The 27,981-nt window shown below is 38.8% G+C and overlaps 1 protein-coding gene across 3 annotated transcripts in view; it reads right to left on the reverse strand.

Moving 5' to 3' along the window:
- Jazf1 (JAZF zinc finger 1) overlaps positions 1–27,981 on the reverse strand; it is a 326,310-nt gene that overhangs the window by 74,279 nt on the left and 224,050 nt on the right. The window contains exon 3 of one of the 3 annotated variants that reach the window (XM_063239930.1): positions 1,020–10,708. The exons of the other annotated variants lie outside the window; for them this stretch is intronic. Within the exon in view, the coding sequence (XP_063096000.1) occupies positions 6,594–7,646 (1,053 nt within the window). The 5' untranslated portion in view covers positions 7,647–10,708 and the 3' untranslated portion in view covers positions 1,020–6,593. Of the gene's footprint in view, positions 1–1,019; positions 10,709–27,981 lie in introns of those variants that run through there. 3 annotated transcript variants of the gene reach the window in all.

Consider the following 27,981-nt stretch of genomic DNA (forward strand, 5'->3'; position numbering starts at 1 on the left):
TTTTACACTCTATCCAAAAGGAGCTCAAAATAAATAAAATACCAAAAGGAAATTGCCAAATGGACAATACCAAAATGTCTGCAGCCCAAGTCTCTAGACACATTTTAGTGATGGGTCAGAGAAAGGAACAACTATAACAACAACAACAAAATTCAAGCCAGGTGTGATGGTGTACACCTGTAATCTCAGCACTCGGGAAATTAAGACAGGAGGGACATTGTGAGTTGGAGGCTAGCCTGGGCTACATAGTGAGTTCCTGCCCACCCGCTTACCACCAAATGAAGCCTTGAAATACATTAATAACAACAACTACGAAACTCTCTGAGTGTGAGCCTTTGGGTGCAAGATTTTCATTACCAGATCAACACAACTTTGTTAAATGTAAGTTTTTAAAAATCTCCGTATTTACTATATATTGCTGATTGATTGGATTTGTGACCAGCAGCACTATGACTCATGTCTAGAGGAAGGTGATCTAACAATCCTCGTATTTCTTCAGAAGGCACATCATGGACTTCTCTTGGTTAGGGACACTAGCCAGCACTTTAGGACAATGGTTGGGGCCTTTTAAAGCAATGAAAAGAAAGTATAAAGAGTGACACTAACTAGACTGCAGAAAGGATGCTTGGTAGTAGACAGCTGAGAGAAGAAGGCAAAACATCATCTTTGATTCTGGTTGGAGGCTCTTCATATTTTAGTGAATGATCCTGTAAACTGTGAGTACAGATTCTAGAGTTACAAATAAAATTTTGGCATGAAGTTACGTTTGCCAATAACTAATCCATAAATGAGAACTGATTGTGATTTATACTGTAGGTTCTTATTACTCATATGCCTATGTATCATTACAGTTGCTTGTCCAACTTTTTCTCGCCGAGAGACAATCTCATTCTATTATAGGTTGTTCATATAATGGTGAGGGCCAGAGCATACATTAGTTAATTAATTAATTAATTTCTGGACATCACTGACTTCAAGAAGAATTTTAAGAGTAGTAGAAGCTCCTAGGTATAGATATATTTTGGGGGGACATTTCAAGTTTTTGATAAATATTTTCTTATTTGCATATTTCAGAAAGGGTTTCATTTAATTAAAGGTCATTAAGCAATAACCTCAGTTTGCCTCATCCTCCCATAGCTCCAACTCTACAAGAAAATTTGTGATATAAAGTATTTTCTTGCCTGTTATCTTCCTGGTAAGGATATTTATAACCCAATCTTACAAATGATGTGTAAAACTTCTATTGGGGAAAGTTGTAATCCTACTGCAATTATTTAGTGGCTACATTAGGAGCTGGGTTAAAGATCGTAAACTGGTGACCTAGATTACTGATCCAAGAATGAAAAACCTGAATCTCATGTGAAAATCCAGACTTCCAGGTTCTCTGGGAAAATGAGCAGCTTCAGTATCACCAAACCCAAATTCTTACACAGCAACAAAGAACTTGAAAGCAGGGAAGGAACCTGTGTCCCATAAAAAGACCACAGTTCCTCAAGTTCACTCCTTATTTTCCAGTAGTCCCCAACCCTACTCATTTATGTCTTCTGCCCAATGCTAAGGCGAGAACTAGCAAGGGGCTGTTACGTGTCCTTTGCAGACGTATGATGTATTTTGAGACAACAGTGAGAGTATTTCCATGTGGGAAGCTCAAAGAGGGATCACAATTGTACACTCTCGGTTTGCCAAACATTACATAGAGCAACATGCCAACCACTGATGCTGTTCTGCAAGTATTTCTGGCTGTACATTTTGGGCACAAAATGCACCAGGAATATACCTCTTTGTTCCCCTTGAGGTTAGACACGATATATGACTTGATTTGGCCATATGCATAGCAATGCTGATTCAGAGTGGTACTTGTTACAATATAGTGATGATGCCACATGTACTAAAATCATGTATTGTAGTGCACATCCATATTCCCAGCACTCTGCAAGTTCGAGTTCTGCCTAGGCAATTTAGTGAGACCCCCATCTAGAAATAAAAAGGGTTGGGTATAGCTCAGTGTGAAGGTCCTGGGTTTCTAGTTATCTTCTTCGCCATTAGAATATATATCAAGACAAAGCTGACAGAGTTCTTGAGTAACAACAGTAAGGGTAATCTTAACCAGCCATAGTGGGCATCAAGAGAGAGCAAAACAAATTCTTGTTGCATTTACTTAGATTTGGAGATTATTGGTTACTACTATATAATCAAACCCACCCTAATATAAAGAATATACAATTTTTATATTGAAATTTAATTAATTTTTTCTATTTTTTTTCTCCTCTCCTTCCTTTTTAGCTCAGATGCCCTTAAAAATATCCTAACGATCTTTCAAACTCTGGATTGTTATATCTTCATCATCACTCTGACCAGTATTTATCTGTGTCTGAACACTAATTCCAAAATAAGAAAATCACAAGCTTCAGCATTGGTTATTTTACTGTTGCTCACATAAATTTATATCATTTCATCAGTTAGCTCAAAATACTTGTAGAGCAAAGATCATCTTGCAGGCATCTTTGTACCATCTTCAGCAAAGGAGAAAAAGTAGCAGTTTCCAGACAGCATCTACAGATGCTGTCTACAGACTTGGGACCGTTAGTCGATGTCAGTGTGATTGGCTTGACTGAGGCCGAGGAGATTCACAAAGTACAAGCCAGGTGTGCCAAGGAGAGGATGAGGTTGGGGACCATGTCAGGTCTCTAGCTCCTTTCTCTTTGCCTCTCCTCTGTTTCCTGGCTTCCAAGAAGTGCACAGCTTTGCTCTATCATGCTTTTCCACCATTTTTGCCTTGGTAATCATGGACTGAAAACATGAGCTTAACTAAATCTCTTCTCTTTAAGTTATATATGTTAGGTATTTTGTCCCAGAAACAGAAAGGTGACGGATACAAGAGCTGCTAATATTTTGTAGTATTTGAATTTCTCCATGTATGTACACAGCCAGGCAGCAATTGAGCACATATTGCCTGCAAAGAGCTATAGTAGAAACTGGAAAGCAGAGTTGAAACCAGTCATTTTCTGTAATTGTGGCAATTTTTACCACTAGGCAAATTTTCACAATTTTGAACAATTTGACAGGTCTGTTTACTGTAACTTTTCAAAATGAATCAAGGAGTGAAAGGAAAAATAGTGGCAATAACTTAGGGGGAAAAGTCAATGAATGAGATTTAAAGTGAAATTTGGTGTGCTTATATTAAACTGCTGCTAGATGTTAAAAAGAAATGCTTACGCCTGTTCTGAATTTTATTAACATCAATAATCTGAACATGGATTTTGTGAAGTCATTTGGCTCAGCCTTCTGTCTTTACACTTTTCTTCTCAATCACAGAAGTATTGTTCTTAAAAGTAGAAGAGGTGACTGAAGATTCCTGCTTAGCAAGCAACAGAGCAGCACTGAGACACGGTCCTAGTAAAGGGCAACTTTAAATGCTTAACCCATGTAGGTGGCCCATCTCAACAGCCCAGATTATACAATTATATTTTGTAAAATTAGGACTATTGAGTTCTCATGAGAGAAAAATTTTGGAGCTGGCCTCAAGTTGTAAATAGCAACTAAAATGGAAAAACTGGGGGAGGTAGTCCCAGTAAGGAATAAAGACCTTCAGTCACCCATGCTCGGAGCTGTGAAGCAAACTTTTTTTTTTAAAGCTATCATTTAAATTTTCAAAGACAAGTGGAATTGTAGCACATGAATGTTATAAAGAATTACAGCAGCATATTTTGCTGTGAAAATATAGTTATTAGCACTAGAGATAACAGAAAAGCACGAGGATGCATTCTGTGATGACAAGACAACTCCAGGAAACACAGCAATAAGTTAAGTATGCCAGATGTGCTGCAAAGCACACAACAGGCTTGAGTTACGGTTACAAAAGGAAAGAGGGGCTCAGCTGTGTGCTGGCGTGCTCTTGAGGACTATCTACAGCCAAGAGCAGTCCCATTTTATCTGGGATGCCTATTAAGTAATTAATTACCAATCATTTCAAGTACTATCAAGTGGGAAAAGAATGCTTCTCAAAGTACTGTTAAGTACATGATCTGTAGAAGAAAATTATTATAAATGACTGTAGTGGTTTTCCTGTGTGCATGTTGCAGAAACTTCTTCCTCGGACTCCTCTTTGACTGCTACACTTAAAACCCAAGCCAAGGGACTATCTCACAGGGGTGACTCCCTCGAGAGAAACACTTTTGGTACTGGAGGAACTACAAAAAGCCCCAGCCCCACCAGATTAGCCCATTATTGTAAATCATACCCAACAATAAAGAGGTGACAGTGATGTTTTAGTACACCAAGTCCTTAGTTGTTTTCCAAAACTTCAGCCTCGTTTGGCAACTGATGTCTCTTGGGGAGCAACATTGCCTTTGTCGTTAAAACTTCATCAAGTAATTATTTTATAATTGTTAACATAAATAACCACAGTAAATAAGTACAGAGTGATGGATTTGTTCTTGATATCTCGAGGGAGTCTTTATTTAGCTTTGATATCTAAAATCAGACCAATATTTGTATGGCTAACTGCAGATTCACTATTTCCTTAGGCATGTTTTAATTTGCTTTAGGTTTAGCACATTCCATAACAAAACTATATGAGAAGGTCAGCTTCAAACCTAAGGTCTCACATAAACAGCTAAGTCCAAATAAGGATGTGTCACATGGCATGTCAAAGATTTTTCTGCTTCTCTTTTTACTGATACCAGAAAAAACTCTTCTCATGAAACAGAAATTTAAATTCGGCTAAGGCAGGGAAAAAACGAGGGAACCTGTCAATAAATGTGAAGGCACCCCCTCCTGGTAGCACAGGCCAAATTTTTCACTGAATGTTTCCTCTTTTCCCTTCCACCAGCAACAGACTGAGATACTCCCTGCTAGAATAAATTACCAGAATGTAGCGATTGAAGGAAAAATATATGGTGTAATATAGTGAGGTCTAAATAACTGTAGGTGAAAAAAGGGGCATAAATGACCATTTTAATTAATTTCCTAATGTAAAACACAGCTGTAGTAATGTTGGCAAGTCTCACCTGTCCCATTTTAAATTTGTGACATGAAATCATGCCACTTAATTAAGTTGTAATGCACAAAAATATTTTATTTACTTTTTATAGAACATCAGTATTTAAAGCTTTCTATTTATGTGTGTAAACGGTTTGTAAATTACTTGAAATACTAAAAAAAAACCTGACTACTACTAATCGGCAGTTACAAGTACCAGTTTCAGTTTCAATAATGAAATGCCTTTTTTTTTTTTTTTTTTTTTTTTTAATTTTTATTTAAGGAGAAAAGAAAAGAAAAAAAAAAAAAACAGTGAAGGGTACAAGTTATACAGATTTACAGAAGAAAAAAATGCGCAGTAGGAAATCACTAGTTAATAGATTACATATTGCCATCTTAGAAATAATTGTTCAAGTCACAGAATTAAAGTTTGTAGAGTGGACATTCCAGCAATGATACTGCAAACAGTTCTGTTCAATGATCCATTAGAACTCTGTGATATCATTTTCTGTCTTATACATTTAAATATACATGCAGTTATATAGTTTAGAGCATTTTCTTTTCCTCTCTTTTGTACAGTGACTATTACACATTTTGGATTTCATTGCTCCCACTGTTCTTATTGCTTTTTTGGAAGAGAGTAAAACCAAATGTGACATAACAGAACAGAATCGGTCAAGTCAAAAGGGTGGATATAATAGATAATATAAAAACATAATACAAGGTGATCAACAATGGTTACCCTAATGCCTCCCGCTATTTCTAATAGAATTGCCTATATCATTAGTTGTAATACTATTGAACAAAACCATAAAGGATAAAACCGACAAAACCAAAACATTGGAGATATTGTAGGTCTTCAAAAGTAGATAGAAGTCAACGAGAATGGGCGTTATAATGAATCTCATCATCTTCTCAGCTGATGCCTAAACTTTCGAACCTGATACTATTCAGCAAAACAGAATAGAGGAACCTCAGTCAAAAACAAGATGGTGAGAGTAATACAGGGCTTCAAATCGAGAAAATAGAAAGTCAAAGTGGGTTACTATATTATATCCTGCTATATTTTTCCCTTTAATTAAATGGATAACAATAAAAAAGTATATAATGGAGTGGAGATTGAGAAAAAGAAAAAGAGGGCATAACAGCGAAACAGGGCAGATCAAGACATAACCTTTTAAGCAGAATAGTGTTTCACCACCAGATATTTCCGACTTAAAAATAGTTACCATATTGACTCCCTCCCTGAAGTCCTTGAGTACAACTTCATATACTGTAGCATTAAGTATATCAAAACAATGTAAAACCATTTAAGAGAATGACAGCATTATAGAGTATTTGGAATTGACTAACAGAAAATGAACAATGGTCTCTGTATAATCTCCTTGTCTTTAAAAGGTTTTTGCTTATACTAACATACATAACAAAATCCAATAAGATACAACCTGGTTAGACCATTGGAGACAGAAGAACAAAAGCTAGATGAGACTTCAAAACAAGATGGTACTGAATCAGCATTACCTATTAAGATGTCATTTTCTCAAAAATAGCTGTTCCTATCATCCAATCTTCTCTGTCTCATTTCTGTTGAGCTCTTTTTCTGTCAGTAGCTGTCAGTTTGTCTTCTTCATTTTGTTCTCTGCTCCATTCGTTGTGGCCTCCCTGCCACTATTTCTGGGTTCTTTGTATTTTTCTTTTTTTAGAATATCCTGCAATACTTTCTGTAGAGTTGAATTGGTGGTTGCAAATTCCCCCAGTTCCTCTTTATCCTGGAAGCACCTCGTTTTTCCATCAATTTCCAGGGACAGTTGTGCAGGATATCTCAATCTTGGCTGGAGATTATTATCTTTCAAAGCTTGAATTATTTCCCCCCATGCTCTTCGTGATTTGATGGTTTGTGAAGAGAAATCTGCTGTAATTCTGATGGGTGTTCCTTTGTAAGTGATCTGTTTCTTGTCTCTTACAGCTTTTAATATTCTGTTCTTGTATTGAATTTCTGGGATTTTTATTATTATATGCCTGGGTGTTTCTCTGTTAGGGTTGTAGGTAGCTGGGGTCCTGTATGCCTCATACAGCTGAGTATCTTTACCTTTTGCTAAATTAGGAAAATTCTCCTGGATTATTTCTGTGAGTAGCTTTTGTAATTCACTTGTTTGTGTCCCTACTTCTTCTTCTATGTTCTTAATCCTTAAGTGGTGGCTCCTCTTATCATCTTCTTGTCTTTGTATTATTGCTGTTTGTTTCTTTGTTATTTTTAAGAAGTTTTTCATTTCATTCTCCCATATTTCAAGTCTGCCCTCCAGTTCAGATAGTCTGTCCTTAGTTTCTTTCAAGCTGTTATGCCAGTCTTGTATAGACTTATTAATTTCTTGATAGTCCCTTTGAACCTGCTTCACATACTCAATGCTTTCTCTGTTTTCTCCATCAAGCAATTCTCCCCTCTTTTTCTGTTCTTCCATTCCACCATCTGTTTTTTCCTGGGTGGTGTTTAGCATTTCTCTAACTATTCTGCATACTTCTAGCTTCAGATCATTGATAACTTCATTCCTGAATTGGTCTATGAGGCTCTCAATATGGTGCTTAATGTATACTGGTGCGGCATCCATTATTGCCTGTTTCTCAGGGTTGGGGGCCGAGGAGCTTTTTTTGTTGCTTCCCTTCCCCATATTTTTTGTTCCTTATAAAATGCAATCTTACAAAGGAGGCCCGGCTTCCCTGCCTGTCAGCCACAGCCTGATCAAATTGCGCTGGCTAGTTGTTCCCGCCCACCGCTGCGCACCAGGGAGTCGGAGGAGGCAGCCTACGCGGAAGTCAGTCGCTCCTCCGGGCCATCGTCCGGCTCTGGGATCTGGGTTAGGCTAGTCTAGCCTAGAGAGTCCGCCAGCAGCGTCACTCAGGCCAGGCACTTTTCTCCAATCCCGTCCGAGAGGGGAATGGCGCCCAGAGAGATCTCCGCTAGAGTCAAACTGTGGTGGGGGGTCAGATTCTCACTCACCTCGCCACCAGTCAGTTTTCGTGTACACCTCTGTCCGTCCTTTTTTTTTCGACTCCGTTCTCCCGTTCCCAGAGCTCGGCGCTCCCAGAGCTCGGCGCGTCTCTCCTTGCTGAGCCGCTGTGGAGATAGCCGGCCGCCGCACGGCGGGAAATCCAAACCGGTTTCCGATGGCGCGGAGTCGAGCCTCCACACCGAGATTTTTCTGTTCCTATTTTAGCGCCAGGACTGTATTCCAAGTTGGATTCTCTCAGCCCAGTTCGTTCCTGAGTCAGCAGAGCATATCTCTACTGATTCGTGTCTCCCTAGTCCGCATTATTTCTGGCCTCTGAGCCGAACCTTTCAGAGAGCCTCTGGTAGTTGCTGTTGTCTGTCCGCCATGTTCTCTGGTCTCCTTCTGAAATGCCTTTTCAGTGGACTCCTGCTGCTGTGTGAACTAGCTCGAGGCTATGAAAGTAATGAGTCCGGACAGAGTCATCTGATCTCATGCTTGGTGCAAAACTCAAAGCGAAGGCCTTTGCCCACAATCCCTGGTCTGTTTACCAGACTGCAAGCAGACTGACTGCTGGAAGCATTATAAAGCTTACCTCCTGTTTCCCCTTCCCCCTCCAGCAAGTTTCCAGTTTTTTGGTTTTTCCAAGTGTTGTCTAGGAAAATACGGTGTTATAGAGCCCTCTACAGGCGAGAAGTTTGCAGTCGCTTGCTTGCCAGAACTACTTTTCATACAAATCATGATTACTGGAACTACACAGATCAGATCTCACTGGAAAGGTGTTTGTCCTAACAGCAGGCTGACACCGATTCACCCAAAGTCTCCGTAGAAGCGAGCATTTTTTGTTATCTTGTACAGGACACAGTCTTTGGGAACTCGCAATGTAAGGCAGAGTGTTAGGGGTTATATTACTTCATTACTGTCATCATAACTCTTGGGATTATCCATGAAGAATATGAGGCTTTAGAGGCCTAGATATGAGGAAGAAGAAAGAAGCTAACTACATGAACACACTTTATGATTTCCCCAGCAAACTTTGCATTCTAGTGAAGTATATGCCTCGAAAAATTCAGTGACTTTCTCAAGTGTTTTAGAGAACTTAGTATAAATTTTTATAGGGTTTTTTATATTATGTTTTAAACTTTTTTGGATTATATATATATAATTAATGAAATAAATTCATATATAAAGATAAAAATGAGGAAAAATGTAGGAGACAAAATAAAACAAGGTCTCATTTTCATTTAGACAATGCTGTTCAAACCACATTTGATATTGGCTATAAAACACTCTTAAAGTCAGCAAAATAATCATCAACTTTTAATAGGAACTTTTCATAATGTTTTCAAGTCAGCAAAAGTATTAAAAACTTAATAGTGGGTATTTTTTTTCCGTAATAGCTGAGAGTATTTAACAGAGGAAGCATTTGACTAAAATATTTCCTTTTACTAAAGTTAATCTGTGCTAGGTAATTCATAACCCTCTTGGAGCACCCAGAAACACATGCTTCTAACAAGTTAGAGAAGGAAGGAGACCTCTTCTCAAAGCTCCTCACCCTGGCAGCGAAACATTATGTCCAACACTTGCCTGGAATGAATGGGAAGTGATAGGATGACGAAAAACAGTCTGCTTTGTACATGTTAAAGTTCCCTTCCACCTATTGTAGCCCCTTACGGGATCTCTTTAAAGACCTAGGGGACTGTAAGAGGACACAGATGTGGGGGAACAACCAGCGCTGCTGTTGTTTACGGTCATCTCCACAGGATTCTCAGTGGTTCCCTGGGGAGCCTGGCACTATCCTCACTGCCTGTGTCCTGTGGGTGTAGCGTATCTGTCTACTGCTTTTCCCAAGGACAGTCATCTGGCACTGGATGACTTCTTTACTCCACGGTACAGGGAAGATCAGCATGTCCTGAGGGCAATGTTAGCAAGGGTTTGGGTTCCAGTAATATGACTCTTCCAAATGAAAATCCAGAATTACAATGTTGAGCTTCCAGATTTGTTGAATTCAGAAACAAGTGCTCTCAGCAGGAACTGTCAGCAGCCCAAGTTAAAACAGGGCAGCTGCTGGCTCCCGTGCACTCGACTCCATGCAACCCATCCCAACGCTCCCGAGCCGAATGTCAGACATTATTCTACTGGGCCTGGAATCCGGCTGCCAGACGTGGGCTCCTTGCTCAGCTTATCTCCCACTGGGAGGCTGTGGCTGCCTGGATGGAACTGCACGCTTCTCAGCAGATGTGGGGCTGCCAACAAGTGGGAGCGCGACCGACAGGCCTGGCGCCACCACCGTTTACAATCATTCTTCTCGTGCCTTCTCCTAGGCACCCCATCCCAGTGCCCCAGGGCCTGCCTGCAGTCTGGGCCCTCTGGGACAGGACAGGTGATGAGGATTAAGCCAAGCATATTTGCATATCCTCCAAATAGGGAAGGAAACTGACACCACAGGGACATGATTTAGTGGCTAAACTTAAACTTGAGAAAGTCCTAGGCCGATTTTGAGCACCAGGAGACCAAGGAAGAAGGAAAAAGCAACACATCTGGCAGGGATGGGCGAGTGTTGGAGTAATGCAAGAAACAGAAAGAAATGAATCTGAGTATAAAGCATCATTTAAAATTCACTCACGAATCATGAACAGGCCTTATTTTTGGCCCCAAAGATGCCACCTTCACCTCTTTCTTGCTGGATGGGGCTGGCAGCAGGGGGACTGTCTGGGTCTTCTCCACTTTCTCTCCATGGAGCCCTGGCACAGGTAACCAGGCCTTAGTCACACTCTTGCCCTTCACCTGATGCCCATTTCATAAACTGTCTGACAATTAGGTATTTCAGAAACTGGAGATTTCATATTTTTTCTCCCATTCTAGTAAGAGCACAAAGACAGTTTCAAATTTCTCGCAAAAGCTAAGTGAATGAGAAAACAATTAATTAGCATATATGAGGAATATTATTGCCTTTTAAAGTTGTTTTCTTTGGGACAGCCAAGAAGGGAAGTGGGTTTTTCTAGAGACAGGGTCTCTCTATGTAGTCCAGACTGAACTCACTGTGTAGCTCAGGCTGGCCTCAGACTTGGGGTGATTCTCCTGTCTCTTGATTACAGGCTTGCTTATGCCATTACGTACCACCCTGGAAGTGGCTTTTTAAATGATTAATTTAAACAACTGGGTCACACTATGATTTAAAGAAGATTTACTGTTATGCAGAGGTACCTAGAAAAATAAGATACCATAAAAAGTTTCTTCTCATTTTCAGGAATCCAGCCAGGTACTGGTACATTCTGTGGGCAAATCTGCAAAAGCTGCTTTAATTTTTCTCTGAACCCTGAGCCTAGGACCCAAACAATAACACCTATCAAAAACACAGAACTTCTCTAACACAGGATGTTCAATTGCCAGAACACGTATTTAAAACTAGGACTACCTTCTTTGATGCTGCCTGGTACGTGGTTGGATGTACTTCCTCTCTTAGGGTACCAATTTATTGCTCAAAAACAATTTTGTCTTTTTCTTGAAAATAACCTTGGAAAACATCTGCAATTCTTTAGAGTTATCACATGGGGTTTTAACTCTCATTACTCAGGAGCAAAGGGCCATTTGTAGTGGACTCTGGAAAGTAAAATGGGTAGTTCAGCCCTGGAACCCCCACATAACCCCACATCCCCTCACTGAAAACAAATCAGGAAAGATCAATGAATTTCAATCTTTCAAGAAGATGGAAATTCCCTAAAAAGGCCATTTAAAAAAATCTTTATGTTCCTTTATTGGAGCAAGATTCCTGATCAGTATACAGTGATGAATTCATTAAATAGAGACCTGTGCAGAAATTATACACTCTCTATCTAGAAAGGTCATTTTATTTTTTTTAAAGAGGAAAAAAACAAAATGGTAACAATGGTTAATGAATTGTGTATTGTTATTTTTAAATTAGTGACTGAGTACAGGATATTGGCATTTAATTGTCCAAACAGTATTAGCACAAAGCTTTCTTTTCAATGAACTAAGAGAAATTAGTAATTAGTAGTATAACTATCTTAACTGATATATATATATATATATATATATATATATATATATGTTGGGGGGGCTTAGAAAGGCCATTTTAAAAGAAATCACTGAAATACATCTTTGGACATTTCCCATTGAGGAACTTTTAAAGGATCACACTCATTTGGATGTATACATTCTGGCACGTGTCTTCCTTGTGTGCCTTTTGCAAAGTGCAAGCAGGATACCCAAAAGAGGAGTCTTTAAAAATGATGGTACACTCTCCTACATCTAGCAGTCTTCACTGAAGTCACCTGGATGAGGATCATCTTTCTGGGGGCAGACACTTGAGTGACACCACTTGCACCACAACCTTGGAAACCTCACCATGGCCAGCCAGGACAGTCCCTATTGGATGCCGTGCTAAATGCTCAGGAGGAGGTAAACCACTCTGCTTATGTGACAGGGATTTTCGGAGTTTCGGAAGCAAGACAGAGTCTAGACAGGTGAGCTATGCTCAAGGCGTAGAGGAAGGCTGGTTTAGAAACAGCCTGTGATGTGTTAGAAGCGCTTTTGTTCCTGGACACTACTCTTGGGTTTTGGGGAACCATGGTTGAGGATATGATTGTGAAACAGAATGGCGATCAGAATTTCACATGCTGTGGGTCCCAGTGGACCTACAAGCTCACCCTAACAGCTACTAACCCTCAAGGGACACACACCTTCAATGTAATTCCACACAAGAAAGATGATGAAAGAGAACCACTCAGGTCTGGCTTGTTCTCTTCCTTTGGCATCTATAAAAGGAGTCTAAGCTTTGTTGTTGTTTCCGTACTGGGAATTTAACCAATACACAGGCTCTCCTGTGTGCTAGACATGGGCACTGCTGTTAAGATACACTCCTGCTCAAGATTAAACTCTTTGGCTAAGCAACCATGGAGTTCTTGGATAATCTGCATTATGTCAAGAATACATCAGACTTTCTGTTAGGAATATGTAAGTGCCTCATTGATAGGAAAAATTCAGATGTCATCATGTCAGTATCCATTCTTACTACTTTATTTTCATCTCATTCATTACTGTGTATGAATCATGAAAATTATACAATCCATTTCACGGAGGGTTCACTTTGGGACAGGAGTTTAATATGCTCATGACAGCGCTGTAATATACCAGAGGTTATAAGCATGACCGTTGCACTGATGGCACAGACAGTCTCATCGGGTGGTTTTAAGTTGCCCAATGGGACAGTCACGCATGTACCACTGGTGATTCAAGCTGGTGGGAACATGTTAAGAAACTTTTCATCCGGGTTCTCTTCCCAGTCTAGTCCACACTGAGGACAGAGGTACAACTACATTCAAGCTGAGCGGCAGGAAGCGCTGAGGAGCAGGGCTTCTAGAGTGGGTGTTAGAGCACCGTATAGGAGCAGCAGTTTTGCCCTTTTCTTTGGGAAATTAGACGACATCATTACAGGTCCTGGGGGACAGTATATACCCTCATCTAGATGTTCATTTTGCAATGGGTAGACATACTCGTCCATTTCATCTTCATGGTGTTGGCAAAGGCAAAGCTTAGAGTGAATTTTTCTGCTGATACAGGAAATGTCTTCTAGAAGCTTGAGGAGACAGGAGGAAGGGAACATCTAGGAGTCTGGCCCCCGCCCTCACCCCAGGCCTCAAGGTGCAGGTGTCTCTGGTGAGTAGATGAGGATGCTATAGCTCTCCCTTCAGAGTTTTCCAGGGACAGTGGCTGTCCCTCTGTTCAATTCAGTTGAGAATCCCCGGTAGGGTTCTCTGTCCCAGTGTCTTCTTCCCTGAAATTCTACTTACGGTATTTACTACAAAAATGAGCAAAGAAATTGTGACTATTGGGAATGTCCTTCAGAGATACATTTAAGAGGATGGGCTTTGGAACCATTCTACTGTGTTTTGAATGCCAGTTTCACCATTTATCTCTCTGTGTGGCCATGAAAAAGTTTATTAACATTTCTATGCCTTACTATCTTCCAGATAGGACTGCTGTAAATCTTAAATGATATATTACATACAAAGACCTTATTATGGTTTTTAGTATACAGTACACAACAAATGTACTACATTATTATTATGATTATTATTACAATACCACATATTGCCTTCTACAAGTAATGAAATTTTAATGCATTTTTCTTTTCTAATTAAACTACAGGTACCCTTTAAGCAAAAACTTCACAATATCCATGCATACTTCTGTTTGAATAACATTCTCACGGGAATATTTCCATTTTAACAGGGAAGTTACAAAAAGGAATAATTAAAAATGGTGGATCTGGGAATGCCATTTGGGTATGGAGTTCTCAGTGCTCTTTAAATCATTGTGAATGCTAATTAGTATTCTGTAAGAAGATCAGATCCAATTTTGGAAGCCAGATTTTCTTCCACCAAATCAATTTTCAGGAACCCTACAATGAACACTCATGTTACATTTCTTGATAAAATGAAATAATACTTGAATCTACAAGGTCCATATGCAACCTGAGGTCATATAACTTTGCTTCAACATGCTCATGTAATATTTGAATAGTTCATTTGTATTTACTTAATTATATATTTACTGAAAACCAACACAGACTCATTCTTAATGCTAAATGGCACGTGATTGCTATACTTAAAATGTCTGGATTATTTTGAGTGGAGAGATTTATTTCATTCTCATGGCTTTTGGAAGTCTGGGCCTATCTGGTTTCAGTTAGGCAACTTCAGCCAGTATTTTCTGGTACATTTGCAACTGTTGAACAATGAGAAGTAAAAACTTTTCATTGCCAGCACAGCTTAAGTCTAATGCAGATATAAACACATTTAATGGAGCTTTATTTAGGTTCAGCTTTATTATTCTTAACTTTCATAGTAATTTTGAATCACATTGCATTAACAAATTTTTATTAGGTTTCCCCATGGAAAGCGTGTTGCAGGCAAGGCTCTTTATGACTTTCACTCAAGGACATCACAGCCAATCTGAAATTTACTTTCCAATCCAGAAGAAAATGGAATTGTTAAAAGCTTGCTTTTGTTATATAGTCTAGTTCAGCTTTCTCCAAAGGACACTAATTCTTTCCTTTGCTCTCAGCTAGGACCTGCCCTAAGTACTATGAAACTACTTTTTTAATCCATCTTTGCTCTTTAGTCTTTTAACTGAGTACATGCTAGGTGGCGACAGGAAGGGCAGGAACAGGGACTACTGAAGGTATACTGTGTATAAGAGTTGATTTATACTGGTGACTCAGTTTTCTTGCAACTAAAAGTATTCTAAGCAACCTATGCCTTTGGATTCCTCTTTAAAACTTACAAATAAAGCAGTGTTCCCAGAGCCAACTCCTTCAAAGAAGCTGCTACATTCAGGTTTTTGATTTAGTGGTTAAACTATTTCTCTGTGTGTAGAGTAGGAAGGTTCCTGTGGTCAGTCAGGCCTTGCCCAGCGGTCTGTGGCATGGTCAGCAAGTTGTGTACTGTGGGCAGCAGGAGAAGAGAGCAGAAGTGGCAGCCACCCTAGCATGCTGGTGACCGACAGGCCTTGGCCTGTGTTCAGCAACTCTATGGAGGAGATTCAGGCTCCCAGCAGGAAGTCAGAGTCAGTCGGGAATCTTTTTTTCTTTTTTTTTCTTTCTTTCTTTTTTGGTACCAGCAATCGAACTCACGTCCTTGCATTTGCCAGGCAGGTGTTGTGCTGCTGAGCTATATCCCTGGCCCCTGGAATCTTCAACAAAAGCACTGCAGCATGCACTGCAGAAGATCTACTTGTATTTAATTTGTACAATTACAAAGAAGTATTTTGTTGGCTTGGTCACTTTATAACTATAATAAACAAAACTTAGGTAGTAGATCACAGTGTGAGCTGTATGAGTATCTGTGCAGATGATCTGTCCTATTGTGAATTGAGTAGAGTCTCATGAGTAGACAGTTCTTTACAATTTTCTGCATTCTGTACAATTTTCATGAGTAAAATGAGGTTTATTATATTTGTGTATGAAGATTGCTATAAGAATTAAATGAGATGCATAGAAAGCTGTTGGCAAAGTGAATAGTCAAACCAAATATTCAATGAGAGGTAGTATTATTATTCCCAAGAAAGTTCAGTAGCAATTTCAGGAAATTTGAAATATTTAAGAAAAAATCCTGGGAAGATATACCCCAAACTACCAGCAGTGGTTAACTCTGGATGGCAAAATTACAGGAATTTTTCCCCTTTCAGTGCTATTTTCTTGTCTTTCTATATTTTCTCTAGTAAGGTATTACTTTTTGATCAGAAAAAAGTTATTACAATATAAATATGGATCATAAGGAAAGAGTTATGAAGCACACGATGAGGAAATGGTATTACAACCCTGACCACTACCCTCCTGAGCACTGTCTCTGGGATGGTCCAACATCATCTTCCTTTTTTAATCTCAAAACATACTGCCAGTGGTCACACTGATGTTAACGTAAAAAGGCACACTTATAAAAATACAAAATATCAATACAACATATATATGTCCAGTTTTATAATTCTGTGAGTTTTGAGGTATATATTAAGAAAAAAGGAAGATCAAACTTTTCTCTGTGAAAAAGAAATGGCTTAAGTATTTAATTTTGGATGCTTTCATAACTACTTGGAGCTTCATGTGTTTGTTCTACCATGAAGAAAATGTTCATAATCTGCATTCTGTATTTATTTTTTTGGAAAGTATTTTTCCATCACACCATTGCAGCACAAGTATTCTAACTAATTTTCACCTATAAACATATAGCAAAATTTAAAAAATGAAAAAATAAGCAATGAAAAAAGTATACACTAAATATGACTACAACTATAACTAGGGCAGTGTCCTTATGTCTCCCCTGAGCACTTAAGAATCTCCAAATAGTATAAGAAAAGCAACTGGAAGATTCTTCTCATCATTTTGCTCTCTGAAAAATAAGGCGGGTGTTAATAATTACATACTTATAGGATGTGAAATCAGATCTAAGGAGATTAAATGACTCGTCTAAGTCTCTTCCATAAATTTGTGGCAAAGGATATCTCAGTGCAAATACATCTGGGAGGTCATCTACAGTGGGATTATATGCAGTGCATGGATTGGCAAACGTTTTCTGGCTTGGACAGTAATTATTTTAGACTCTGTGGGCCCAATAGCCTCTACTGCAATTACTTTGCTGTGACAGTATAAAAGCAGTCATATATAATTTATAAATTAATGGGTGTGGCTGTGTTGCAAAACAACTTAATTTACAAATTAGGCAGAGGACCTGATTAGGATCACAAATTATAGTTTGCTGCTTCTTCTTATAGAGGAAACTATCTGCTAAATTATAAAGCCATTTAAAAAATGTGTCTTAATAAAGCAAAACACATGACACTGCAAGAAGAGAGTTACCACTGTGTGGGTATTGGATCCCTCATGCAGCATGTGCACTTTCCTGCACTTGACAGTGTACACTGAGTGACTTCCTGAAAGTGCTGGGGAAGAAGTCTTTGCAACCCATCATGGCTGAGCCCTGAGCAGAAACTCATTCGATGTATTTACAGCATGAACTACTATGATTTTTTTTTTCTTAGAAAAGGAGGTTTTGGGGGACCAATAGACCAATGAAATGGGGCAAGAATACCAAGTTTTATGTGTGTGAAGAATAAGGGAGGAAAAGAAAGTGATGCTCAAGGATGGCCATGGCAGTTGGAGGGGACTAGGGCAATTAGTTGCCAAAGGCATTTTCTCCAGTTGTTCTGTCCAATCGTGAGTGAACTGATGCATGGTCACATCAGTCTGCATATAATTAGAGTGCTGTTTGAAGTAGCAGAATCTTGGTGCTTTGGCCAGTTCAGCTGGGAAAAATACTGGTGATGATATTTGTGTCCACATAACAATTTATGAAAACTACTGCAACATAACATCAGATACTATTAACTACCATCCAGGTGCAGAGGGGAGAGAGGTTATAGTTTAGGTTTTCAATCAGTTGCCAATTCTAAATGAAAATACTGACTTTTAAAAGACAGACTTTAAATGAAGGCTCTGTTATTCATAGTTTGTCCCAAACCATTTTAATGTATATATATTTACCAAAATGCTTTATTTCTTTAAATAACTACAACTAGAATTAAATCAAAACCAAAGATAAAAACAGGTTTTTTAAGATGTAAAGATGAAATTAGTTATGATACAGTCAAAGATGCCTCACTTATTGTCCTGTGAACCTATAAACTGATGATTAGGAGCCATTCCCCTGCATGGGGATTGAATAGATTACTGAAGACAAATAATTTTTTGCTTCTTTCTTTCTTGACGTTTATACACTAACCTACATTTTTAAAAATTTATTCTTCTTTATGCTGATGATATTTTTGCTATTCTGCATATTGGTGGAGAAGCTGTCTGTCATGTGGTAATCTGATATACATACAAGGTCTCATACTGATGGTTATCATTCACCCAGCACACTTTAGGCAGTCAGGAGGCATTTTACAAGTGCTTCCAGAATGGATGCTATCAGTGGCTCTGGAAATAGATATTACAGTATTTCCATTTTCCAAAAGAGGAAGGTGGGCTCAGTGATGTTAAGATGTTCAGAGAGACCTGTGTCCTCTACAGTGATCTGGGATTTAAACCTGGGTCCACCAGATTCCAAAATCCACCAGGCCACACTTCCTCCTATTATAAATAGTATCAATTCTGAAGTGAATATCAGCCTTGAGAAACAGATGGTCCATAAAGATCCAATCTTTATGTGGAATTATTTTTCTAAGTTCACAATACTGTATTTTTTACATGTAGAAGTCTCAAAAACACACCCATTCTGTTACATGAATAAACTAGAAAAAAAAGGAGAACAAAAACACACAAACAAAAACAGGGTGGAACCTTTAAAATTTTAGGAAGTAGTCTCTTTACTTGCTCGTTACCAGAGTATGCTTCAAAAAATTTTCCCTATTTCTTATTTCTTGCATTTTAGATACCTTCTTCCAAAGTGTTTTATTCCTTCACCATGTTTAGATTTATGTCCTTGTTACTGGTTGCTTTTCGTCCTCATTTTCATCCTAGATTATTCAGACCATCTCATTTTTAGACTACATTTTAAAACTTCCACAAACATTTCCATTTACTTCCTTATCCTTTCTAATTAAAAAAATTTTTTTTGGTACCAGGGATCGAACTCATGACTGCGCACTTGCAAGGCAGGCGCTCATGCCACTAAGCTAACTCCCCAGCCCCTAAAATATTTTTAAGCATTCAATAACACTTGACCTAATAAGCAATGTACTATTGACATTCAAATTCGCATCATTCATTAATATGGCATTGTTCTCTTACGCTGTTTTTCATACATGTACAAGATTCCAGCTACAATCTAGTGAGGTGAGCATCTGAGAGCCTATCCAGACCCTGGTCACTATATATAATGTTGGTTCTGTGGGATGTGCACTGCTTTCCAACTCACAGATTTATAAACAGACTTTTGGAATTGAGCCCATCTATAAATTACAAGTGTGAAAAATAGGAGATGGTATTTTTGATTGGTTTAGCATTCTGTGGTACACCATTGAAAGACTTAGAGCAAAGCCATTTGCAGGATAGAACAGTCTGAGGGCTGTTCTGACACACTAATGAAGGGTGCTGCCTCCGACCCTTTTCCCAGTGTTGTGGGCAACAGAACCAATAAGTAAGTGGATTCCCAGGCACTGAGGAAAGTCTGATGTTTGTAAATGGGCCAAGAGAAATCCACATTTGTGTGTTAAGTTGGTTAAAAAGTAGTTTTACAGAACAAGAGCAGAGATCAAATAATCACCATTAAAAAAACACAGTCTCAATCCTTCAAACTCTACCTTCTTTTTTTTTGTATAACACCTGAATTTTGGCTAGGTGATAGCAGCTGTCTAAATGATTCTGCAGAATTTCAAAGAAGATTCTTAATGTGGAAAAAGAGATTCAGTGCAAAACCTTATTACATAAGCTACTAATTAATGTAGCAGATGAAAAAGTCTTCCTCGTCTTTTCTGATCTGTTTGTTCATGGCTATCACTTCTGTTCCAGGAGACATGAAAATAATTTAATCCCACAAACATGACTGAGTCCCTAGTTAGGGTTGGCTCTGGGAATCACAAGTTCTGAGATACTGTCACAAGCTGGAACTTCTCACTGCAAGGTGTTTACAATCTAGTGAAGAACAGAAAGGTATACATGACTGAATATAATTCAATACAAATAGAGCCACGCTTAGACATGCTCCCTTCAAACATGTCATTTTTGAAAACATTTTTTTTCAGGACAGACATTTAATTTCTTACTCTTAGATTTATCTTTGTAAGTGGCACTAAAATGTTCGTGGTAAAAGCAAGCCAAAGAGAGTAATTTTTTTCAAATAATGATCTAAGATCAATGGTTGAGGATTTGATAAAGATAATATTCAATTTATAGCTTAAACAGACATGTGGTATGGCTGTGTGTGGGGTAGTGAAGACTACCTCATGTGTGCTACACAAGCTGTGTACCACTGGGCTACTCTCCTACCACTAGCATAATAATTATAAATGCAAACAGTGAATGCAAAATTAGGAAACAATCAGTAGCTGGCCAAGAGCTACTGAACAGATAGTGCTGTAAAATAATACTCCAAGCATCAAGACGGTAAAAACGGACTGAAATGTAAACATTAGAAAAGGAGCACAGCCTCTTCCTTCAGCAGGAAATACTTAATAAAATCCTTCTCAGCCCCTCCTTTGGGATCTTCCAGTTTATAAAACTCGTATGTGTGTGTCACATACATGCACACTAATGCTATAATGTTCAATGTGTAGAAAAAAGTAAAAATAAAAACAAGTAGTAATCTAACTATGTATTTCCTTTCCTAGATTTAGAAGTTTTAATCACTGAATCACTTTTATAACATAGTCACTTTGCTAAGCTATATTTGGCTAAATATTCTTTATAGCCTCGGTGCTTGTGGATATACTGTATTTTTGCACACTTGCGGACAAGATGTTGGCTTCATTTTACAACCAACATCTTGTCCACATCAGGGGAGCTTTCTCACACAGACACGCATACCATGTGGGCTACCTGCTGAGTTCTGGCAAGCTTGGCAGACTGCAGAACATAATGGGAAGGCAGTTGGAGTGGAAAAAAACCTTCCTGGGAATTTTTTAAGTGGTTAAAAAAAAAAAAGGCATACCATTTCCTAATGTCCCACACTGTGAGTTGGCACAGAAAAGATAATCCAGGAAATGTGATGTAAAAACTGTACTCAGGTTCCCTCACAGAAGAGGCATTTTGCAAACAGCCAACATAAAGAATGCATTTCTCTTTAGGAAGTCAACCACTTGAAAGCTTTACTTTTTAATTAGCTGCATGAAAGTTGAAAGTGTATGAGCTGGAAATCATCATTAACTCCACATGGAGGTCTCACCAGTGGTGCAGCCTGATCTCCGAAGCAGGCACGCTCCACTGATAGGCACATATTCAAAACCATTGAACTGCAAGAAGTTTTCATTGGGTAATGGTTTTAAGAATGCCAGTTGGATAAGGCCTATCATGTAAATGTCATCTGATTGCAAGATTTTAGTTTTTCACTAAGGTATAATGCTTTCCTCTAGTAAATTATGTGACTTACCAAAGCAGGATGTAAAGCCTCTAATTTTTGAGGCCAAAAGAAAGAAAAACAGGAAATGTAATAGTGCCATCTAAAGGGCACTTAAATACTAAAAACCAAACAAATGTTAAAACAAGGATTCTTCATTTTGTTGTACACAAACCCCCTATTATACACACACAACGGTGTATCAGATTATACACAACAGTGTATCAGACTGCTATGAGAAATTCAGTTTTTTAGATGGCACACTGTGGGGTAAACTTTGGAGCAGTTATATTCTGGCTCCCATCAATCCTTCCTAGAAAAAGAATTAAAATCAACCCAGTCTACAGAATACCATTTGCAAGTTTCAAAATTTGGTTGAAGATACCCAAACATTATAGACTCAGATGTAAGAGTTGCAATGATATAAAATTCTAAGAAGAAACAGAGTAATAATTCTATTGACATTTGGGTAGGCAGTGGTTCTTCAGCTATAACACAAAAAGCACAATTTTAAAAAGGTAGTGCATTAAAACAAAAATCTGTGTACAGATGATACCTTTAAGGAAGACAACCAACAGAACAGGTCATATATCTGATAAAGGACTTGTGTCCAATATGAAGAACTTTTATAACTCCACTATAAAGAGGCAGTTAACCTAATTAAACAGTGACTTCTCCAAAGAAGATATACAAATGGCCAATATGCATTTTAAATGTTTAACATCATTAATCACTAGGAAAATATAATTAAAACCATAGATTCCACTTTGTGTGCATTAGGATGTCTGTAAACAAAGAAAATAAGTGTTGGTGAAGATGTGGAGAACCTGTAATCTTCAGATACTGCTGGTGGGAATGCAGAATGGAGCTGTACCTCAAGTGATGAACATATAAACAAAATACACTTGTGGTATATCCACATTCTGAACATTATTTGGCAATAAAAAAGTACCGACATATGCTATAGCATGAACTCAGGAATCACCACGCTAAGTGAATATAGCCAGAACATAAGCAAGTTTCATAGTGCATCATTCCATTCATATTAAGTGTCCAGGATGGGAAAATGTATACAGAAAGAAAATAGATTAGTTGTGGCCAGATACTGGGTTAGGGGGGAATGGCAGTGACAACTAATAGATATTCTAAAATTAGATTGTAATGATGGCCATGTAACTCTGGATACACTAAAACTACTGACCTGTATACTTAAATGGGTAAAAAGTACAAGATGCAAATTATATGCCAATAAGGCTGGTAAAGAATTCATGTGAATTATTTTCTTTTCGGCAGCACTGGGAATAGAGCCCCAGGGCCTTGTGCATGGTGCACAAAAGCTCTACTACTTAGCTACAGCCCAGCCCATTGTTAAAGAATTCATTTGATTAGTTTTCATTTGTTCCTTGCCTGGAGCATGATCACGTAATTTCCAATCCATCTACCATGTTCCAGAAGGGAAAACAGTTACCACCTGGTGAGGGAGCATAGCAGCAGAGGCAGAACCAATCAGATCCTGGGCCACTGCGTGCAGGATCAGGACAGAGGTGAGAGGCCCAAGCACACAGGAGGAGATGCTCCCTCTCAGGCTCCTGCTCACCTCCCCTGCTCCGACCCTTGCCTCCCTTACATCCCTGGTTAGAACTTCCCAGGTTAGAACATCAACAAATAGGAATATAACTGCTTGAGCTTCAACCAGCATTTTTCATTCATTTCTCCTAAGGATGTCATGAAAGAAACACCAACTCTCTCTTCCTTTTTTTTTCCTTTACGGAAAACAGAGATGAAAAAGGAAGGGAATCCAAGGGAGAAAAACTGCATTCTTGCCAAGAGGGTATGTTTTTGTTGGTGACCTGAAGTAATGGCATCGTTGTTTTAATTTTCACGTCTTTGGTACAGTTTCTGATTCAACCATTATTTGCTAACCTTGTAGTTCATGTGTGTCTACATCAACATGCCTCACTGCGATGAGTTTGTGATGTTGAGTGTAGCAGGTATAGTGCAATTTCTATAGTAAAAAATGTTGACAACGCTTCTCAACAATCATTCTTTATCTATACATCTCCATCTCTCTAAGGTAAGCTCAGTACACACACTTTGTACGTTGCTTGGTTTATGTCCAATGTACAATTCCAATGGACAAAGTGTTCCTGAAAGAATATGCAAGCCTTCAGCTTTATTTTGTTCATTTGTTTACTTCTACCATGATTTCAACAACAAATGGTGGTGATCAGGATTAAAATGCATCCCATGCCCATCTTGATTACCTCTACTGTCTGCAGATGGTATAAAATGGCTCATAAGTCCAAGCTTTCTGTTTACATGTTCTGATTTATTTTCTGTTGTCAAAGATCCCTGTTTATTATTCCCTCCAGAATGAGCTCCACATATTTTCATACTATTTCCTGCTTTAATCATAGACAAATATTTGAAATCATGGACATGCTTGCTAACTGCAAGTTGACATATCCCATTACCCAAAGTATTAAATAGATAGTTGGCTTTATAGCTCCGACATCTAGTTTTGCTCTATTTGTTCCCCAGACAAGCATTTTACTCATTCCCTCCTTTGTCAATGGCATTAGGTTGTTTTCAAGTACTAATATTGCATGGCGTCAACTACACTTGTTGAAGTCCAGCCAGCTTGATTTTCCAGATCTGCCTCCTGGAGACCAAACGGAGACCTACTTGTCCATTAGGAAGGAAGCTATGGTGTCCAAACCATTTACTCCCTAGGTAAGTAGATGAGCTCAGTAGTTAACAAGGAATCAAGATTAACCCTTGGTCTTTCAGTTAGCTCCACCAACGTCCTTACCTGAAAACCTGGGACCAATATAAACCCTATTCATAGGGTTGCAGTGCTTTATAAGAGGAAGCATCTAGCAGTTACTTAATAAAGCAGTGACTATTACTGTTGTTGAGTTTTCACATTTCCCATGGTATCCTTTTATTTTAGTTTTTGCAAAGGTAACCAAAATATGATCCCTCTCTAAAACCATATATACTGATTGGAGGGCAAAAATACACTGTTGACTCAAAAGCATTCAAAATTGTAGATTTATTACTTATATAGAACGAAAGCTAGGCAATCAGTATTCTCTCCTGTTTCTCTGATGTATAATAAGAGACGCAATAGGCTGTGAAAAAGTTTTAGATCCCATTAGAAAATCACATATACCTGACCAAATAGTACTATTAAAATGTGTTTTCTAACCTGTTTCTTTGGAATTTGAAAGCAAAAAGTCTTTCCATAAAAATCAAAATATCATAGAATTATTTCTAACAAAAGGGAAACACTGTGAGTTACTTGAAACAATCTGAATTGTATATTTCTGTGTATTTTCTTATAAATGTTTTCAAAATTTCTTTTTTCTTCTTAAACCAACCAATATATCACAGACATCTTTTAAGGTCAGTACACAGAGCTCTATCTCATAGTTTTGAACAGGATGCATTTATTCCATTTATTGATTCACTCTTGAAAAACATTTTGCATATTTCTAGATTTGTTTTCCCTTGAAATTTCAGGATAAATTCTTAGCAGTTTCACAGTTTGACTCAGTATCTACAAATATAAGCAAAGTTCCCACAAGTTACATGAAGGCAACATTCATCTTCAAGGGAGCTTCGCTATTTCACATCTTTTTCTCTTTATGAAGTTTAGATTACGTTGTATATAAAAACACGGCTTGTTTTGTTCTTAACTTTTTAACATTGACTCCTTCCTGAAAAGACCAAAAACAAAGCAACAACATCTGTGTTTATAAAAACAGCTGAAATCCTGATTCTCTGTTCTGACCCATTCATCTATTCACTAGTTCTTTGCTCTGCAGCAATTTCCACAGGAGTCCAGGCATATTAATCTCAGTTTCGCCACTCACTAGTGCCACTGTGTTAGTCAAGTTACTTCTCTCTAAGACTCAGTTACCTCATTTGTGAAATGGGAATAATGTAGCTTGCAGGTTAAATGAAGCAATACAATGTAAGTATTTCAAATTGTGCCTGACAGCAGTAAGTGTTCCATAAATAGTAGTCATTATTGTTAATCGTTATATGGTTGCTTTTAAACATTTTTTAAAAAAAGACCTGAAGTACTGGCCTCTATCTCCTATATGGAGAATGGTTCTTTCTCTTGCTTCCATCACAGCATTCTGCTTGTTTTGAGGCCATCATCATTTAGCTAAAAATCAAGGGCTCGGGCCATGTCTCTAAAACCCTGCGGTGTTGCAGAGCCAAGTAGCAGCTGGCCACCCAATATGATTTGGGGAACACAGAGAAGACTTTTCTGCTCCTAAATACACTAACAAAATGCTACAGCTGAAAGATTCATCACTGGGGCCTTGAGAACTATTTGGTTATCAGGAATTCACTGCTTAAAATATCAAGATTCCTCGGAGGAAGAAAACCTTTACTGCTCAGTGATAACTTAGTAAAGATGAGCTGACAAGCACTAGGCCGAAGGAGGTGGAAACAATGACTCGCGGTAGGAAAGGTCTGAGGGCCAGGGTGAGACTCGGTCTGTGCTGCAGGCAGGGGAGGGAGAGAAGCCCCTGCCCCTAACTTTCCAGGGTGCTCACAGGTCCTACCACAACCTCCAAGACTCTGAGGGGCACCAGGCAGGGAGAGACTTCTGGACCTAGAGAGAAAGGAAGGAACCGTATCCCTGGGGTTGAGACCCTCGTGCTGACTCTCCTAGCCAGCTGTGTCCTCAGGTAGATTTCTTCCTTCATTACCTCTTAAAGCAACTTCACCACTGAGTAGGTTTAAGTCTACAAGAAATAACTGAGGCCTCTTTGAGGTGGGGATGACCCTGGCCCTTTCGCTCTTATATTTGGCACTCAGCAAAACAAGACTAGTTCACAGTTTACTCACTGGTCTGTCTCCCAACTTCATGAGGATTCAGGTGGGTTTTCCTCCCTGTGCTCTCAGCTCAAGGCTTACACATCATGCTTGTATCAGTGAACACATTGGCACTGTTACCCCACTTGAGCAAGCCCAGCCACTTTCTGACCGCAGCTGTCACTGTGGCCAGTGAAGGTCTCAGGATGAAGGTGGGCAGTGGGGTGAGGCAGCAAGTGTGGACCAGAAGGCGACGGCATGGCGACGACAGCTCCCAGACCCCTGAGAATTAACAGTTGGTTCCTGTCACCTGTCCTTTCACTTGTTCCCTGCTGAATGCTTTGCCAGACCCTGGGTGCCACTCAAAGGAAACCTGGAACGCAAAAGCTTCTTTGTGTTTTTAGTAAACCTTTTGGAAAGGTTTACCAAACCTTTGAGCTATAGCTACAAAAGTGGGCTCTCACAGCTTCCAAAGAGATGTGTCCTCCTGATCAACTCCTTCTGGTTGGTTCCCCCCTCTTGCCACTTAGCACTTTCTTGGCTGGCCCTTCTGCTACCTAAAGCCACCTCCTGGCCCTCAGCCTCAGTGTCATTCATTTTTCTTCAGCCTGAATTTCCAATATTCTCTGACCCAGCCACACTCCTAGAAGCCTCTCTGTTCTGCAGAGGACCAAGCACAATTAGGCTTTTAACAAAAGCTCTCTGATGATAATGGCGATTTAGCTGAAATCTCTCAAGTCTGCCACATCACTGAGATGCCAAAAATAGTTCACAAGAGCTACTAACTCATGGACCTTGGGTGGTGGTGGGGGTACTGGGACAGAGGCAGATTTTTCAGAAGGTTTTACACCAATGCAGCAGCCCTTGAAATTAATTTTCTATTAAAATCTAAGCCTCTCAGTCTAATAAACAAACTGCACATTTACTGTGGATTCTGCATCTGACCTTTTACACTGGTTTTGTCAACAAAATTTACTGTATTCATAAATACTAATGTTCTCATTTGGTTTCCTATCTTTAGTGTACTGTAAATTATAAGCAAGTACATAAATGTCTTGGCCTGGTAATATAGTGGCCTGAAATGACTTCCTTTTTCCTTTAAAGATGTTGCATGTTTTAATGGTAGGTGTTTTTAATTAACTTGAAGTGCCATAAACTGCCCATGTATGAACCAAAGACAAGTGAGTTGCATTAAATTAAAAGTGCAATGTCTGACTAATGTTAACAAATTAGGCACGCCTTCAAGATGCATAATTTCTCTGTTTGCAGTTGTCATCTTATTAATGCAGAGATACTAGGGCTCCTAGAAAAGTGGCACTAAATGAGCCTTTCAAAATTAATATTTTCGGCAATCAATTAGGAATAAGGTTTTAGGTTTAAAAGATTTCCACTCAGGCATTTCAACATAGCATCCTCTCTCCTTTTCCTTCATAAATGAACTCCATTTGGGGTCTGATCTTTTTGCCAATATCAGTCCAAATTAGCAGTGTAAATATTGAAATCAAATGTTACTACTTGGCCTAATTTTCTTTCAGCCCGCAGTTAATCTTTATTCAGCCTTAATGAGTATTTATTGTGTGACCCTGACAGCTTGCTACTGCTGTGATAAA

Source organism: Cavia porcellus, unplaced genomic scaffold (genome assembly GCF_034190915.1).
Source record: "Cavia porcellus strain 051 isolate PalLab524CR breed Dunkin Hartley unplaced genomic scaffold, mCavPor4.1 scaffold_2, whole genome shotgun sequence".
In the NCBI taxonomy this organism is placed as follows: domain Eukaryota; kingdom Metazoa; phylum Chordata; class Mammalia; order Rodentia; family Caviidae; genus Cavia; species Cavia porcellus.